The following is a 16,844-nucleotide window of genomic DNA, read 5'->3' as shown; positions in this document are numbered from 1 at the left end:
CGGCGCCGATGCCGCTGGATTCTACGTGTACGACCTGGGCAGCACCCACGGCACCTTCCTCAACAAGGCGCGGGTGCCGCCCCGCACCTACTGCCGGGTGCGGGTGGGCCACGGGCTCCGCTTCGGCGGCGGCCCCCGCCCCCTTTGGAGCGTGTGTCGGGAGTGGGAAAGGTTTGCCGGGATGAGGCTCAGAAACGTACCCGGCTGCATCAAGATCTCCCAGTGCTGCCGTGGTTGTTTTATGGGGAGAAAAGTAGTCGGCCGTAGGTATCCACTGTCGACTCTGTGGTGCGGTTTGGGGCTAAGGATGGAGAGGGGCTGGGGGGCCGCCCGCCCGCTTCCTCCCTGACTGCATCGCCCTGGGAATTGGTGTGAGAACAGGCTTGGAGGCTTCTGCTGATGTGCAGTGAGAACAAAAGGCCTTTCCAACAGCGTGAAGTATTAAGAATGTCCTTTTGGCAGTATGATGCCCCAGTGGAATAAAACCCTAATATTTCTTTGTGACAAGAGAAGCTCTTAGTAGTAGGAACTTTGACAGCACTTTGTGTGCTCTAGACACACTTCAGAAGCTTCACCCATGTAGCTATGATGGGAATTTTTGCCTTCAGTTATATGTGAGACAGGTCTGACAGCAAGTACACAATAATATTGTTTCTCGTCCCCACCACCTTTTGAAAAGTCATTAAAATGAATATATTGTGGAATGCAAACCATAACAAATGGTCTAATAATTTGAAGAGCACTATAATGATTTGTTTATGTCACTGTGTGTAATCTGCAAGTGTGTTGAAAATACTTGGGTGGTTTTCTTCTTCTTTTAAAAAACACTTGTGCTGAGTTACTGTTTGGACTTAGGGACCAAAAGAGGACCAGGAGTCTGAGTCAGAACTAACTGTGACTGAACTGAAGGCACTGCGCAAGCAGCAGCAAGCAAAACTAGAAAAGACAATGTTGGGAGAGGACTCTGATGAGGAAGATGAAAAAGAGGAGAGGAGTGAAAGGAGTCAGAACAGTGATATGAGCTGCTCGTGGGGAATGGGTAAGTGATGATGTATAAACCAACTGATACACTTTGGAAGGTCTTTAGGCCAGTTTTCAGGGAATACTAGGGTTGAAATTCTAGCTGGCTGCCAAGAGTCATAAACCAGTCAACATTCTCAAGTACAAATTAGTACTTTTCCTGTTAAAAAGAGGGGTGCTGTGAACTTCTATCTGGTGAGAAGTATGCAAGAGCTCCTTTTAAATGTTGCCTATGCCTATAAAAGGGAAACTGAGAGTTTAGGTTAATGCTATTTGTTGTGTTCCTGTGATGATGTCCACACCTTTGCCCCAGAGCTGAAATTGAATTGCGTGAGATTTGTATGCAGCATAGCTGCATAGCATTGAAACAGGAAGTCCACATCTTAAAGCTAGATAAATTGTAATTAATGAGCTTTTTTTGAACAAAATGAGGTGGGTTTTTTTAATGGAAATCTATAAACACATAAACTTCTGAGAGTACCGAAACTGCAGTGACATTCATCTGCAAAAGTATTTCTTATGTTAGAATAACTAATAGTAAAAAATGAAGTGGGATTTTTTTTTATTAGGTGCAGAAATTATATTAAAGTTAAGGAAAGTAATTATAGGATGACATAGCTGCTACTTCTTTCAGACTGATAAAAGTTGAAATATACTGATGTTCTCTTCCTAATGTTTCACCATTTTTTTGCACTTTGGACATCTTTTAGGTGAGGATGCTGAGGAAGATGAGGTTGAAGAAAACCCTATTGCTGTTGATTTTCAGGATGTTCAAGATGCCTTCTACGTGAAAGATCCTAGGAAAGCCTTACAGGGTTTTTTTGACAGAGAAGGTGCTTTTTTATTTTCTTTTATTTTTAAATTAAATGTAGTTTTTCTGTTTAGGAAAGTGTTCTGTCTGTGCTTATTTTTGGCAGGGGCTTAAGGTGTGGTGTAGGACCTAAGCTTTTGTTACATTGTGGGTAAAGTTTTTTGTTTGGTCAAGTTCTGGTGGGGGTCAGTGGTGGTTTGGTTTGGGTATTTTTATTAAAACTTGGCTCACTATTGTATATCTGAATCTCAGTTACCACTTCCTAAACTGGGAGTTGCAGAGAAGACAATTGTTGATATGTAACAAGGCCATTTTATCCCTTTGATTTAACCATGACATTCTTCTCTGCTGTAAAGATTATACCTGCTTATTTCCATTTTTGTTACTACATCAACTTTCTTTTCCTCTCTAGGGGAAGAGTTAGAGTATGAATATGATGATCGTGGGCACAACAGCTGGCTGTGCAGGATCAAGTATGTATATCTCTGTTCACTTTTGTACATGGAAGTTGACTGCCTTGAACTCGCAAACAAAAGCTGAAGGAATTGCTTGTCATGTCATACTTGGCAAGGAGACCAGCTGGAATTAGACCTATGCCCTGATACTGGGACAGAAGTTCAAGGATCAGTGCCTAGTTCAGTGTCTGTGCTCCCTTCTGTTCAGGCAGCATTTGGCTTTCCAGGAAAGCAGGAGTCTGTGTTCTTTCAGCTCCCCTTGTTTTGAGAAATATGTGAAATTGAAATACAAGAGAAGAAACTATGAAACAATCTCTTTCCATTCCAAATGTGCTAGAGAAAAAAAACATTAGTTCTACTTTGTGCCAGATTTCAGTTCTTTTATGGTATAAAGGAGTTTTTAACGGGTTCCTGGTAGAGGCTACTAACACCATTCTTTTATAAGACAGGAGAAAGTGAGGTGGAAGTTAAGTCAACAAGCTAAGTCTTGAGTCAATGGGCACAACATTGCAGTGATTGTACTACTTAAAACCCTTTGCTTCAGCATGGAAAATATTGTTACTAGGGTTGCATGGATGCAAGATAGTGGTGTTCAAAATGATTCAGGGATTAACATTTAACCTTTTAACTTCTCATATTCCCAATGGAATAAATACAGGCAGAATTATTGTTTGGACCAGTGAAATACAAATATACTTGCATGTTTTAGGAAATTCATGCTTGTGTTTTGATTGGTACTGTATGAAATGAAATGTGGAAACTTTAACCCACAAAAAAAAAGGTTAGAATGAAAGGGAAGAACAATGCCACAGCATGATAAATGAAATATCTGAGTAGCATCCCTGAAAAGCTGTTTGTATCTGAGCTGCTCTCTGATCCCTCAAACTGAGCAGGTTGCCTGTGGATGATGCGTCAGGGAAGCAGCTCGTCGCAGAGGTTCTCCATTCAGGAAAGAAGAAGGAAGCAATGATCCAGTGTGCACTGGAAGCTTGCAGGCTACTCGATGCTCGGGGAGTACTGAGGCAAGAAGCAGGTGAATAACTAGTCAAATGCTGTGATCATTCTAAAAGCCCTAAATTAGGGATTTGAGGTTGCTGTCTTGAATTTGGTTTATTGCTGAGTGGTACACAAATAATTTTGTTTCTGGACTTCTACCTTACCTTTCCCAGTATCCCGAAAAAGGAAATCAAAGAACTGGGAAGATGAGGATTTTTATGACAGTGATGACGACACTTTCCTCGATCGAACTGGTGCTGTGGAAAAGAAACGACTGAACAGAATGAAAAAAGCTGGTAAAATAGAAGAAAAACCAGAGACTTATGACTCCCTGGTAAGAAGAATTATTATGATATGTCAGGGTTACTCCCTCATGCATTTATTAGGACTATGAAGGAAAATCAAAAATATTTCCTGATTTTTCTGTTAACTTCAACTCTGATAGAGTTTCAGACCTTTATGTCTCAATTGGCCAAGTTAGATTAAATAGTGGGGTTTTGATTTGTGAACAATATCTATAAATAGCTGACAACAGATCTTACTTTATTGTAATGGAAACATACTACCTTGCTTTTACATGTATAGTATTGCCTTTTACTTGGCAGGTGAAGGCAGTGGGTTCTGAAATGCCAGAGCGGGATAATTTTAAAATAGCTTTAAAGCATCAGAAAATAATGGCCAGGTTTCAAGTGTACAGGACACACCCCATAGAATAATCTCATGTTGCTTCAAACAACGAGTATCCTGAACTGACAGGTGTATGACAACTAAAAGTCCTACACAGACAATAGGGTATGAGGGATAAGGAGGGTTGGAAGGTCACAGTGGTGGTATGGCACTGCTGCAGAATAGTTAATATATTTTCATGTTTCAGAAAAAAAGTTATTTAAACAGTATGTCAAAGGAGGGATAAGTTGTTTAGGAACAATCTAAACTATAATTTTTTCAGCCCAGGAAGTCCTGGTCAAAGATCAGAAGTAGAAAAATGAAAGTAGTTTTGTAGGATACTTGAGTAACTATTAAAAGGGGATTTTAAGAAGATAAAAACACCATCTAAGTATGTTGTTCTCTCATAGGTCGCAAAGCTAGAGGAAGCTGAAAATGAGCTTTCCGAAATAACAGAGAAGCTGAAGGCTTCAGGGAAAGGTAAGCATGACATTTATATGAAAATTATGTTATTGATTTCTCACTGTTTTACTGTCCATTTTTCCCAAAAGGGTAGGAAGGTTTGCAGGTCACTGTGTCAGCTGGAGAGCATACTTAACGCTCTTCATCCAGTAGTCTGTGTACTCTGTGTGTTTAGCCAATTGTTAGTAAATGCAGCTTTTTCCAAAGCAAGTGACATCTAAGTTAAAGTAAGCTGGCCATAGTACAAGCTCCTGAAGTTAAGAGGGTATTACTACTGTTTATCTGCCCATATTGGTGAAACTGACCCAATTTGAGAAACACTGGTTTTTTCCTCTCCCTTCAAAATAATTTATAAGGGAAGAAGGAAAAGCTGACAGAAGAGATAGTATCTTTTATTTCACTTCTCTTATTGTAAATGCACTTTAAAAAGGAAAGTTGGGAAGAGGGAACTGTGGTGTCAAAGCAGTTGACACTTAACCCATATGTTCAGTGAATTGAACAAGTGAAAGGCAGGGAGAAAAAGTGTTTAGGCTGGATCTTCATACAAAAACCTTTTTGATAGAGTTGACATTAGTAAAGATTGCAGCAACAGTTTGTCAGAAGAGTTTGCCTCCAAGAAGCCTAGCAGCAATGTGACAGCTGGGCTGTCTTTTGTGCATTATGTGGCTGTGTTTCTTTGTAGTAATTCAGCTTCACACCAAAAACTCATTTGTGTCAACGTTTATGTTGATGATTGATTATAGCAGATCCCTGTTCTAAAAGCAGTACCATTCCACCAAGCATTCTAACTGATGCTCAGTGTGTTTGAAAGAGTTGTTTTCAGCATGACTGTTTCCATAAGCAGCGGTTGACTAGCAAGAGAAGCTAATGCTTATATTGTCTGAGATGTGTAATTCCAAGCTTTCATGTGTTCTGATGCCTTTGCTTCTGCTGAGACTGTTTCTCAACAAGACTGTTAAATCATATTGTAGTAGAGGATGGGAGAAGGAAGAGTCAGTTCATTTTTACACTTCTCCTAGCACCATGTAATACTGATAAATGTTAACATATTTTCGTAAATTTGAAGTGGTTACATAGCTAGTTTAGAGCCTTGAAAAAGACCTGCAGTCTTGGCACTTATTGCAGTTCAGAATAATTCAGTATTGGATGGGAATTTCCTAGAACTAGACCAGGATAAAACATGGCAAATATTGTATCATCAGTTGGTTTATGTGTTTTCTAGATCCTCTTACTTACTTGGATGCTTTAGGTTAATCACAGATGTGGAGTAAGCCAGGAGCAGGGTTACTGACCATAGGTGATTATTACCAATGTCATGGGTTGTCTGGCAAAGCTGCTGCATTACATACAGTTCTGAAACCTTAGTGCACTTTGGTTTGCTCTAAAAGATTATTTGTAGCCTAAAGGCAAGAGTGTGGAGAGACCAATAAGTGAATGACAGGCTAAATTGCAACACCTCTTACCAAGCACTTGGAGAAATTAAGTAGTTGTCTAAAAACATCACAGTAGAAGTTCCTTGGAAGTCTTCAGAACTAATTGCTGATGGATGGACTTAGTATCTCTCACTCACTGATGTAACTGAATGCAAGTCAAATACATAGAGCTCTTCAGTCTCATCTTTGGTTGCCTGTTCAGAAGAAAATTATCAATAACTTGATGGTGCAGTAAATAGCCCTATAGCTTTTTTTCACTGGGATAAAGTTTAATAGGCGTGATTGATTCACCTCCTAGTAATGTCATTTACTTCAATACATTACATTTTACTTCAATAGCATAGAAAACTGCTGCAACAGCCAATGAATGCGAACCCTAATCCTGTAAGGTGAACTACCTGATACTAGGCACTGTTGGTGGAATCAAGCAGAGAATCTGATTTGCAGGAAGGGGTGATCTGACTCCCTGAAGATCAGTCCCTGACTGAAGCACTTACACTATTCTGCAGCTAAAGCAGTGAGCTGTGGATTTAATTGTGGAGCTTTAATTGTTCTGAATTATCTGACTAGTCACTAAACCATATCTTTGAAATTTGATGTTTAAATTAAGTTACCATTCTGCTCAGCTCCTGCCTGCTAGGAGTTCCAGTCTGTTAACAATACCTTTTTGCTATTGTTTTTTGTCTTGGTTTGTATATGTAGTTATGAGGAAAAAGATGAGTATCTCATCAGAATTTCTTTTGAGACATGTTTTGTCATTATTTATCTGTGGAGATGGATGCTGCAACTGTTTCTTATCTTTTGAAGCCTCTTAATTCTGCATATCTTTAAACAGTTCCTATTCTGACTTTCATCTGTTTTCAAGTGGTAAACTCTGTTTTGTTTTAGATCAGAAATATCCTTTTTGGTTGAGTCCATTTGTAAGCATGAGTCTTATTAGACTTTTCTCCAAATACTTAAGTCGTACAAAACTGCTTGAATAGTACTCTTAAGAATAATTTGCACTATTTTATTTGAACACATTTAGAATTTCAAGTGCTACTTAATTAACTCAAGATGAACTGAAAATAACTCATTGATCACATAATTAGGCTTGTGCATGTATACAAAAACACTTAAAAGGCAGAAAATACATTTGCCACTTTTTGTAAAATATTAAAAGGCAGAAGACTATCTGTCAAAAGACTTGTTAAAATTCTAGTAAGAACATTTTTCTTTGTTTGCCTGCAAGTTCTTTTTGAACACCATATAAAAACTTCTAGAGTATTGTTCAAGCCCAGGAAAGTAGGGTTTTTTTCTGGGTCTTTTTGTCTGGTTATTTGAAATCCATGTGTTAGAATTTTGTTTTCTTTTTTTCTTAGTCATTGGATATTTAGTTTTTACCTCCTGAGTTTTGAATTAGACAAATATGCATAGACTTACTAATATTTAAAATCAAATACAGAGCACTGTTTTCTTGTTAGAAAATCCAGTTGAAGCAAAGGTAGATTTTGTGTGATTGGCCTAGCATTTGAAATTGGGTTTGTATGTGCTCTTTCAGGGGTAGGAGGCAGCATCATGTGTTGATTCATTTTGAGCTTTGCAAATGTTGCTACATAAATGTTCCAGGAAAGCCAAAATGGGATTCCCATGCAGCTGTGTAGGTTTCCTTGTAGCTGGGATTATTTTAGTTTCTGACTACAAAAACAGCCGAAGCCACTTTTTTAGGGAGAGCTGATCTTGAAGTCAGATGAACAACCTGGAATAGACACTTACAAAGAAGCATTTGGTTTTAAGAGAGGCTTTGTTATGTAAGTAGCTTAAAGTTTACTTTCAGGCTTTTGTTAGGAGAAATGCTTTCATCTTTCCGGGACTAACAACCTCCATTATTTTACCATTCAACAAAAACTTGGATAGTTCTTGTACAGCTCTCATCTCTCCACCATAACAATATGTATCTTCCCTTTATCTTGGCTAGTCCAGTCCCAGCCAGCAGCTCAAGATTCCTTGGATGAGTTCATGACAGAAATAAAATCAGGATGCGCCTTAGACAGTGTGGCACGGAAGAAGCTTCACTTGCGGTCGTTTGAACTGAAGAAAGAGCAGCAGCGACTGAAAGGGTTAATAAAACTTGTCAAGCCTGCAGAACTGCCTGAGCTGAAGCCCCAGTAAGTCTTGGTGAAAACATAAAACTACAACTTTTCCCCTTGTTGTTAATCCATAGACACCATTCCAAACACAAAAGCAGGGCAGCCTTCCGGACTGCCTGACTCATCTCTTCTAAGAGCCTCTGTGCTCTTAGGCTATTGCAGCATCTGTGCTTGAGGCAGATGACACAGGTGTAAACTGACAGGGTGAGGTGGGGAAGGGATTGGAAGCATAGTGTCAGCTTCCTTCATATTTTTACCAACCTGCATCTACCTGTACAGGTGTTTTGTACAACATGAAAAACACTTTCACTCAGCGAAATGTACCTGGAAGTCAAGTGTAGTGGCTGTTCAACTGCTGCCCAGCAGCACTACTGCAGTTCAAGAGGGTGTGTGCTGGGTTCATCATTTACTGGTGGCAGCTTGATTAGAGATTTAATTACTTAATTAATTCACTTAAACTGAGGTTTGGCCTCCAAGTGTGTTTTTATATATACATATATGTTACATACCTATGTAAGTATGTATGCAGTTGAATTTGAGGGAGTCTTGTGTGATACAGATTTTTTTATTCTTGTTTATTTTTTGCTTCCTGTTATGGCAAGTGTCTGAATCCTACAACATGTGTGTAGGATGGAGGAGTCATCTGCTTCAGCTTTCTCCTTGGATGCTGCAACTGGGAGAGAAATGGAAGGATTTTTATATATCCGCTTCTGATTTGCAGATATTTTTTTCATTCGTATGTATAAGACTTGTTGATACTTTTTAGATTGTTTTCTTTTGTATCTAATTTTTACTAGGACTGGGAGTTACAATCTGAATGCGGAGAACAAGCCTAAAAAGATTAACCTGCCTCTCTTTGGTGCAATGAAAGGGGGGAGCAAATTCAAACTGAAAACTGGAAGCCTGGGGGTAAGTTGGACTTGCATGTGCTGTATGAAGTCAGTAGCTATTTCTCAGACACCTTCTCAGGCTATGGAGACTGTAGGTGGCAACCATGTCTACTCACATGCATGGCAACAGCATGGAGGTGCAGCCTGTGGCAGTGGAAGGTGCATGTGCAGCAAGCAGTGGCTGTTGGATATTGTTTGCTGCCCCCAGTTGCCATTCTGTGCCCTTGTACAGCCAATCTCCTGGGGCACAGCTGCTGTCAAAAGGCACTGGATCAAGTAGAGGCAGTCTGAGGACATCAGGCTGAACCACTGCTATACCTCAGCAGCTGGTCCTTTACTTTCTTTTGTTTTTCTTGGTCTTATAGCCAAGATCATATCCAGGGTTGACTCAGTTTCCAGTATATGTGTTATGAAAAGATTGCACTACTTGTTTATGGACTGGACATATTTTTTCATTTTCATCTCTACTGATAACTTTTCCTTAAAACCTGATCACTGTTCTTCATCCTGAGTGTGTTTCCTTACCAGCTGTCTCTGACAGAAATATGTGTGCTTTCTCCTGTAATGAGTATCTGTGACATCTGTGTCTGTTTACCTTGGCACTGATGCACAAGTCTTTGTCCTGCAGAAATTGCCTGTTAAGCGTCCAGACATCCCTGAAAACTTGTTAAAAATGAAAGATGATGGACCAGAGGAGGAGGAGGAGGAGGAGGAAGAGGAGGAAATGGAAGAGCAGCAAGCAGGAGATGCAGTAAACAGCAGAGCATCAAATCTGGAAATGAAAATGACAACAGAGGAAGAAACGGGACAAGAAACTAAGGCTCCTGATAGTTCTCCTTGCAATAACAAGAATCCAGAATCTCTTCAGGATGGTAAACCATTGGTTTTGATTTTTCCAGTAATGAAACTGAGTCTTTACTGCTGAATTTTTCAGAGCTATATGAATCTCCTAACGTTTGAGCCACAGGTTCTCCAGTTCATTTCCATAGGGTTTTTTTGCCATGAATCCAGAGTCTGTGAGGCAGCAGCTAAGTTTCACGTGGTTCCAGTTGAAACTCTGCTCAGCAGTCAGTTTTTCACGCATTCTGGTTAAATAGAATAAATCTTCTGGATGCAAGAAGGGTCCTATTTTGATAAGCCCTGTTTCCATTAGATTGATTGCCCACGTGAAAACAACTAGGATGTGTTGTTGGCAGTGAAAGTGACTTAATAAGAAAACAAATATCTGTGCAAAGCTTCAGATCTGTTTGTAAGGAGGAAACATAATTTTAAAAGTGGCAATGGAGAAGTATCTTCCTTTGTGAGGTGTCTCCAGTTCCTCCTTTTCTACATCAGCTTGATGCATTTGAAAACTCAGTAGTGATGTTTCTCAGTAAATGATGTGCTTGATGACAGAAAGCTAATTCTAATTTTTTGGCTTAATGCTGAACAGATTGCTCTTTAAAAGTGTTTTAACTGGTCAGAAGTTTTTCTTTAATGTATTGCAATGGGCTTGCTGGATGAAAAAATTTGGAGGACTTCTGAGAGAAGTGTTCTTCCTGAGACAAATGTAGCTGAGAGTCCCTTTTGTACTTTGTCTCAGCGATCCTAGTGCTCTGCTCATCAGAGTTACTGCAGGGTGGCCACCTGGCTCTTTCTCTTTGCTTTTACAGGGGTTGATTTTCTGCCTGAGCCAAAGGTACTGAGGAATGAATCTCAAATGGGGTCCTCAGAAGAGAAATCTCAAGGTGAGCAGTACAACAGCATTGTACAATAGCATGTGGGTTTAGAACTGAATAAGGGACTTACCATCTTCTGTGGGTCGAAGGAAACTAAGCCTGATCTAGTGCCTAAAGAATCTAGAATTGAAATGAAGGATTGGATTTGACTTGGGAAGTGTGAAGTGTATGGTGAAGACAGATCACTTCCACTGTATTTCAGTTCTCCTTGCTTTTCATAGTCATTAACTGCCTTGAGATCTTCTGTTTTAAAAAAATAGCATGAGAAGAAAAATTATTTTAAATTAGGAGAACAAGATAATGCTTTTTCCTACCTTTTTCTCTTGCAGTAGCTCTTAACTGCAGAAGGACAGAACTTTCTTTTCTAAATTACAAATGCTACATAACATTAGGTAATAATCTGTTAATTACCTAAATGATCTCTTGACATATACACCCAGAAAATCAGATCATCAAAATTAAGTCTGTTTAGTGTACTGAACATGGAGATCTGTACAACTTTGCTACTTTTTCATAACTCAGACTCCTAAGTATGTTGTCCTGTCCTCATCATCTCACCCATCTTAAGCCATAAGGGTCTCAGTATTTCATGGATCAAGTGGCAGAAAACCAAAGAATTCTTCCCAGCCATACTGGTCTTGCACATTTCCTACTCCTTCCTTTCTACATCAATCACTGCAGTGATTACAGATAGTAAGTGCCTGTTAGAAAATAAACATCTGCCATTAACTGTAGTGTGTTACAGAATCCCTCACCTTATTAAACTGTGTTCAGGTAGGTGACTGACAGTGTGTTTAACCTAAATTAAATCTATGAAAAGCAATAAGATGTTCAGCAGTATTATTCTTAAGTATGAATTGTGTTGCAGTGAGCTGTCTTGGGTTTCCTTCTGGATTTTTCTGTGAACTTCCTGTAGGTTTATCTCTATAGAACTGGTTATTTGTGATGTGTCATAAAACAATTCTGTTTTTTTTCCCCAGGATCCAAGGCAGTAAATAAGGAACCTGAAGAGAAATCTGAGAAAGTTAAGAAAATCAATAGCTCAAGCAAGGTCGGTTACAACTCTTCTGCAGCTTAAGAGTTTCAGGAAATCATTTAGTAGGCTATTTTTTTTAGTGAATAACAATTTGATGGAGTATAACTTGGTGATAGTAGTGTTTTTCTACTGACTAAGACCCAAATGTAGAATTATGTACTGCTAATGGACACAGATTTTGAATCTTCAATGAAAAGGTAAAGCACAGCATTTCTGTCATGCTAGGGGCTCTCTGTTCAATCACAAATTTATTTTTTCATCTTTGCACTAATTGCTGCTTCTCCTGTATCGCAAGTGTTGTAGAACATAGGTGTTCTCTGGGCTTTGGAATGTCATTGCAAAACTTTCCTTGAAAAGTAAACACGTATTGGCTGATGCAGAACACGCTGTACAAAAGTTGTTAGCTAGTCTATATCAAACCTCATCCTTCTCTGTGAGATGTGGAAAGAGATGAGTCTAAGAGATTGTCATTTGCAACCAAATTATTACTTTATTTGAGTGGACGTACTAGACAATGTTTCTCCTGTGCATAAGATTTGTATTAAAATGTAAAGTATGTGAGCTTTGCACATTTTGGGACTCAGTGCAATTATTGCCTTCCTAGAGCTGGGAAGGATCTTCTCTGACAGCATGCTCTCAGCCTGATGATTATTGTGAAGGTTCTTCCCTTCAGAGTGATCCCATCCAGCTGCTGGCTGCCATCAGAGGAGATGACTGTACTTGGGGGGCCATGAGCTCTGACCATGATGACAGTTCCTTTGTGATGACCATCTAATTTTAGCCCTGCAGCACTTACTGAAAGCAGCTTAACTCCCTGCAGCCTGTGAGCTCTAACTGCTGCCTTGTTACTCCTGGCAAGGGACCCAAGGATTGGGTAGGCACAGTGTTTAGAATTGTCCTTTGTTGCTGGCCTTGCTAAAGAAATCAAGAGTATATTTATACTGTTAAAACCCAAGTGGTACCACTTCTATGAGTATGGGAGGACAAGGCAGTTTTTCATGCTGAGGTAGTCAAGGCAGCACCTCTCATCACCAGAGAGTTCACTCCAACACTGAGCATTCTCCAAATGCCAGATGACCTAGCTGTATTCTTTCTCCCATCACAAATCACTTTTTCCACATGCTGTCTCTGCCTTTGTGCTCAAATCTTGCATGGAAAATATCAACCGGAAGTCAGCTTTTTCTTTTAATACTTCAGTGACTTTGAGTCATGTAAAAGTGGAAAAATAAATTTCAAGTGATTGTTCACAAGCCATATTTAAAACTGTTCAACTCTGCAGTCTAATGTTTTGGAAAACGTTAGTCTTCCAATATATCTGGTTTAGAGGTTAATTTGGGGAAGGAAAGTTTTTTTTAGGGAATGAAAAATTGCTTCAACTGCATAACTTAAGACTTCATTGTGTTACTACTGAGTAATACAAATCAGTGCTGAGTAACTTGGCTGTATTTTGAGCTCATTGCACCCTACAGGAGTATGATTGGTTTTTTGATAGCTACCTGCAGTTCTTGAAAACAGAAGTTGTTGAGAAATGATAAATGATGTGGCACAGCTTAAAACTTAGGGACAAAAAAAACCCAGCTTAGAACACAAACTTTAAAACCGTAAAACTTAAAACCTTAAACCGGGGGCAAAAAGGTATTGCTGTGTCAACAACTGCATTGCAAGTGACCTGTTTTGGTTTTTGTTTGCTTTAAACATTTCAGGATGCCAGTGAGACCTGAAAAAAAATAAATGTTCTTTTCTTTTTGAAAACTAAGTTATCCTTATATAACAGCTGAACTTTTATATACTCCAGTTTAAAAGTCACCTTAAACCAAAAGTTTTCAGAGGGATTGTGCATTCAAATCAGTAAAACACTTCTTGAAAATCCTGCTCTAAAGCTTTCCCCTTCATAAAGAGATCCTGTGTCCAGTGGCATGGCCAAACATTAGGTGGACAAGATTAAACTGTCAAGTGGACAGGTTCTGTGTCCAGTGGGAAATTGGGCTGGTTGACCTCCAGAGGTCCCCTCTAACCAGCATTTCCACTAGTCTGTGACTCTTCTGGAATCTATTTGAGCGTTTTATCTTTCTTCTGTGTTACTGTTTTTGTCTCTGACTCTTGTAGAAATAACCCTTACCTTTCAGTATTTGTCTCTGAATCAGTGTGAGATTTAGGGGCTATGACATGTTGCAGGAGGGATGCAGCACCTTAAAAATCTTTTCTATTTTTGCAGGTTCAACAATCGTTTCTTTCCTCACAGTACCCAGATGATGACCCAGACTACTGCATATGGGTTCCTCCTGCAGGTATCAACCCTTTCCTTACTGGTTTTAGTCTTATTACGCAGAAATCTACGTAATAAGTAGTCAGGATGTCCATGTAAGTCCTCAAGAAAAGCTAATTCAGGAATACTTTACTCAAAACCTGATGTTTTTTGGCATGTTATACCCCCTATTTGTTTCATGGCCATGCAAGTCTTGCTGTGAAATACAGACCTTGTCTGTAGTAGCTTCATCTCAGTGGACAGATACACAGAACTAACTCCATTCAGACATGATGATATGACAATCTGGTTGAAAGACAAGCTCAAACCTTCACTAGGGATAAATGCTCCAGCCATGTTAGTATTCTCAGTTTTTATACAAGTTTGTGAAATCTGAAAATCTTCTTTGCAGTTTCTTGCACAAGTCATTGGAATACAGACATTGAGTCAGATGTTTTGGAGAGAAGTCTTGGAATTGCTTTGGTGAAGGCACTGAATAATCAATGCACACATCCAACATATGTTGAAGTTGAATAGATTTTTTACTTTAGTTCCAAGGTGGTTTTAGCTAAGTGAGGTTATTCTCAAACAGTGTAATGAATTTTCAGTTTCTCTGGAATAGAAGATTCATTCTCATGCATTGAGGCTTCCATAGCAAATTCAAAGCCTAACCTTCACTTGGTAAATTCTTTGCTATATTTTTTATAAGGCTGTTGCAGGGTTATATTACAGACAGGCTCCAAAGGGAATAAGAAAAATGAGAGTGAATTTCACTGAAGAAAACTATAATCTGGTGAGTCATCATTCAGTGAAAAGACTGAACATCTCTGGCATATGAATCCAGTGGAGCAGAATGCTGGATTCAGTAACTCAGAGGTCTGATCTGGGATAGCCAAGCGAGCTGTGGCCATAAGAGGGAGCTGTAAACTTGACACTTTCAGTAAGGTTAAAATGAATTATAAATATAAACCAAAGGATGCGTTCATTGAATTGTAATATCCAGTCTGACTTTTTATCCTTTTTGTGCTTGTATGGCTGGTATGGCCTAGAGACTATTTCATACATGGATACACATTTCTCTTAGATGAGGGCAAAAAGAATAATGCAACCCTTCCTCTTTGTCCACTAGGTCAAAGTGGCGATGGCAAGACTCATCTCAATGAAAAATATGGCTACTAAGCATCAGGTGCACCAGAGGACATCTGAGACCTGAAGAACTGCTCTGTTTTGGACTCTTTCACCACACATTAAGTGAGGGATAAGAGAGCTGGTTTTACAGGTGGTGTTTCACATTCAAGGGCATCAGCAACTGCTCTGGTTTTTAGCTCTCCCTGTGTGTTCTCTGTTTGTCTTCCAGATACATTTTTTGAAGTAAAAGCCCACACATTCTTCTGCCTCTTCCTCCACTTTTAGTCTTGTATTTTTTTATTTGGCTTGAAACTGTAGGCTCATATTTCCTTTTGTAAAGGTATACAAAAAATATTGAAAGAATACATCTCTGTATACTTACAGGCTTGATAAAATTTATTCATGTTGGGTTTATGCAATTAAAATAAATACTATTGTTTTGCTTCTGTGACTGCTATTTGAAAATGCTGTCATGGTAAACATAAAACTTGAGGGTTCTTTCTTTTTTCCTTTCCTATGTGAAAAAAGACCTTTATGTTTTGAAAAGAAAATTGTTTTCACTTCTCCCTCTTGCATTTGCTGGAATACTTGATATGGAGTGGACAGGGAAGGGTGAGCATGCAGTTACAGAGGTGTAGAAATGCTGAAGAACCAAAGAGGCTGGCACTGCTTATCTTCAGTTGGGGAGTAACAGAAGAAATGAGGGAAGGATATCCTGGAGAAGCTTATAATGAAGCCTGTTCTCATGTCACAAGATGAGCAAAGTGCCATCTTAATGCAGTTTGAGGCATCCCTGCTCTTAATTTATCATTAATGTAGTTTGGAATGTCTATATGATTACGCTATGAAGTTCTTTGCCTTCAGAAATTGTTAGAGCTATGACTAAAGTCAGGTTCAAAGAGTGAACAGGCATTATTACAGAGAGGTGACAGTGCTGCAAGTGTTTATTGGAAGAGCCTAATGTTTTCCCTGTACCCCAGGATCCATCAGTGCAGGCACTCACTCCCTCCTGCTACAGCAAGGGCAACCTCCTCATATCAGTGTAAATGGAAGTAATTAAACAAAAGCAAAGGGCAAGTACATACCCCTGACTTTCTGAGGCTGCAGATCAAGTCCTCTTTGGGGTGGAAGGGGAGTTAAAAGAGGGCGGGAGGGTGTGAGCAAGCTCAAGTGTACCCCAGGACTATGGAGTCCTCCAACGAGGCCACCAAAGGGCTGTCAGGATCTTAGGAGCACTGCCAAGCCTGCCTGTCCCTGCCCAGCTCCTCTGAGCTCTCACAATAAAATGGATCTCTTCTGTTTGTTGCACTTGGAGTCCAGCCTTTAACCGTAAAACAGTGCTTGGGACCTGAAGCCCCCAATTTGGTAATGTGGTCATCACTCATTGGCTCCTCTAAATATTCACTGACTAGGGCGATCCCTTGGATGACTCACAGTTGTCCCAGAGCCTGTGTTGTGGTAAATGCAAGGTCATGCAGGGCATCTGAGGGGTTCTGTAGCTCTAGGCACAACCACAGGTTCACGAGGAAAGCTGCAGAAATGACAGTCTTGCACTCTAGGGTTACATCCTTCGGTGTGCGTCCACCAGACAGTGGCTGTATCCTCATGGACAGATTGCAGGAGGGCACATTCAGAAGCTAGGGTGAACCATACAACTCCTTGGTTCTGCAATGGTAGTGTTGTAGCAATGGAACACAAAGCTAAACAGTTTGGCAACTTGACATTTTGTAGAATTTTACTTAATAGGCTCAAGCTGCAAAACAGTATTTCTGCCTATAGTCTTCAACATATTTAGTGGAATTTTGTCTGCATCTGCACACCAGGCTGGGCAGCCTGAAGCTTCCTGCTTCTGGCA

General features: G+C 39.7%; 1 protein-coding gene across 1 annotated transcript; it reads left to right on the top strand.

Annotated features, from left to right (window-relative positions):
* Positions 1 to 4: 4 nt before the first annotated feature.
* SLC4A1AP (solute carrier family 4 (anion exchanger), member 1, adaptor protein) lies at positions 5 to 15,372 on the top strand (the record flags this gene model as incomplete). Its single annotated transcript, XM_009072597.1, has 14 exons — positions 5 to 151; positions 856 to 1,039; positions 1,731 to 1,853; positions 2,244 to 2,304; positions 3,180 to 3,319; positions 3,456 to 3,616; positions 4,359 to 4,428; positions 7,801 to 7,990; positions 8,770 to 8,881; positions 9,491 to 9,734; positions 10,515 to 10,589; positions 11,561 to 11,631; positions 13,832 to 13,904; positions 14,991 to 15,372. Coding segments are annotated over 14 exons (1,701 nt in total), but the record flags the coding sequence as incomplete, so codon positions are not given.
* Between the last annotated feature and the right edge of the window lie 1,472 nt (positions 15,373 to 16,844).

The sequence above is a fragment of the Acanthisitta chloris genome, unplaced genomic scaffold (genome assembly GCF_000695815.1).
Source record: "Acanthisitta chloris isolate BGI_N310 unplaced genomic scaffold, ASM69581v1 scaffold17550, whole genome shotgun sequence".
Classification (NCBI taxonomy): domain Eukaryota; kingdom Metazoa; phylum Chordata; class Aves; order Passeriformes; family Acanthisittidae; genus Acanthisitta; species Acanthisitta chloris.
The sequence above is the reverse complement of the archived record's forward strand: the minus strand, read 5'-3'. Positions and strand labels throughout refer to the sequence as shown.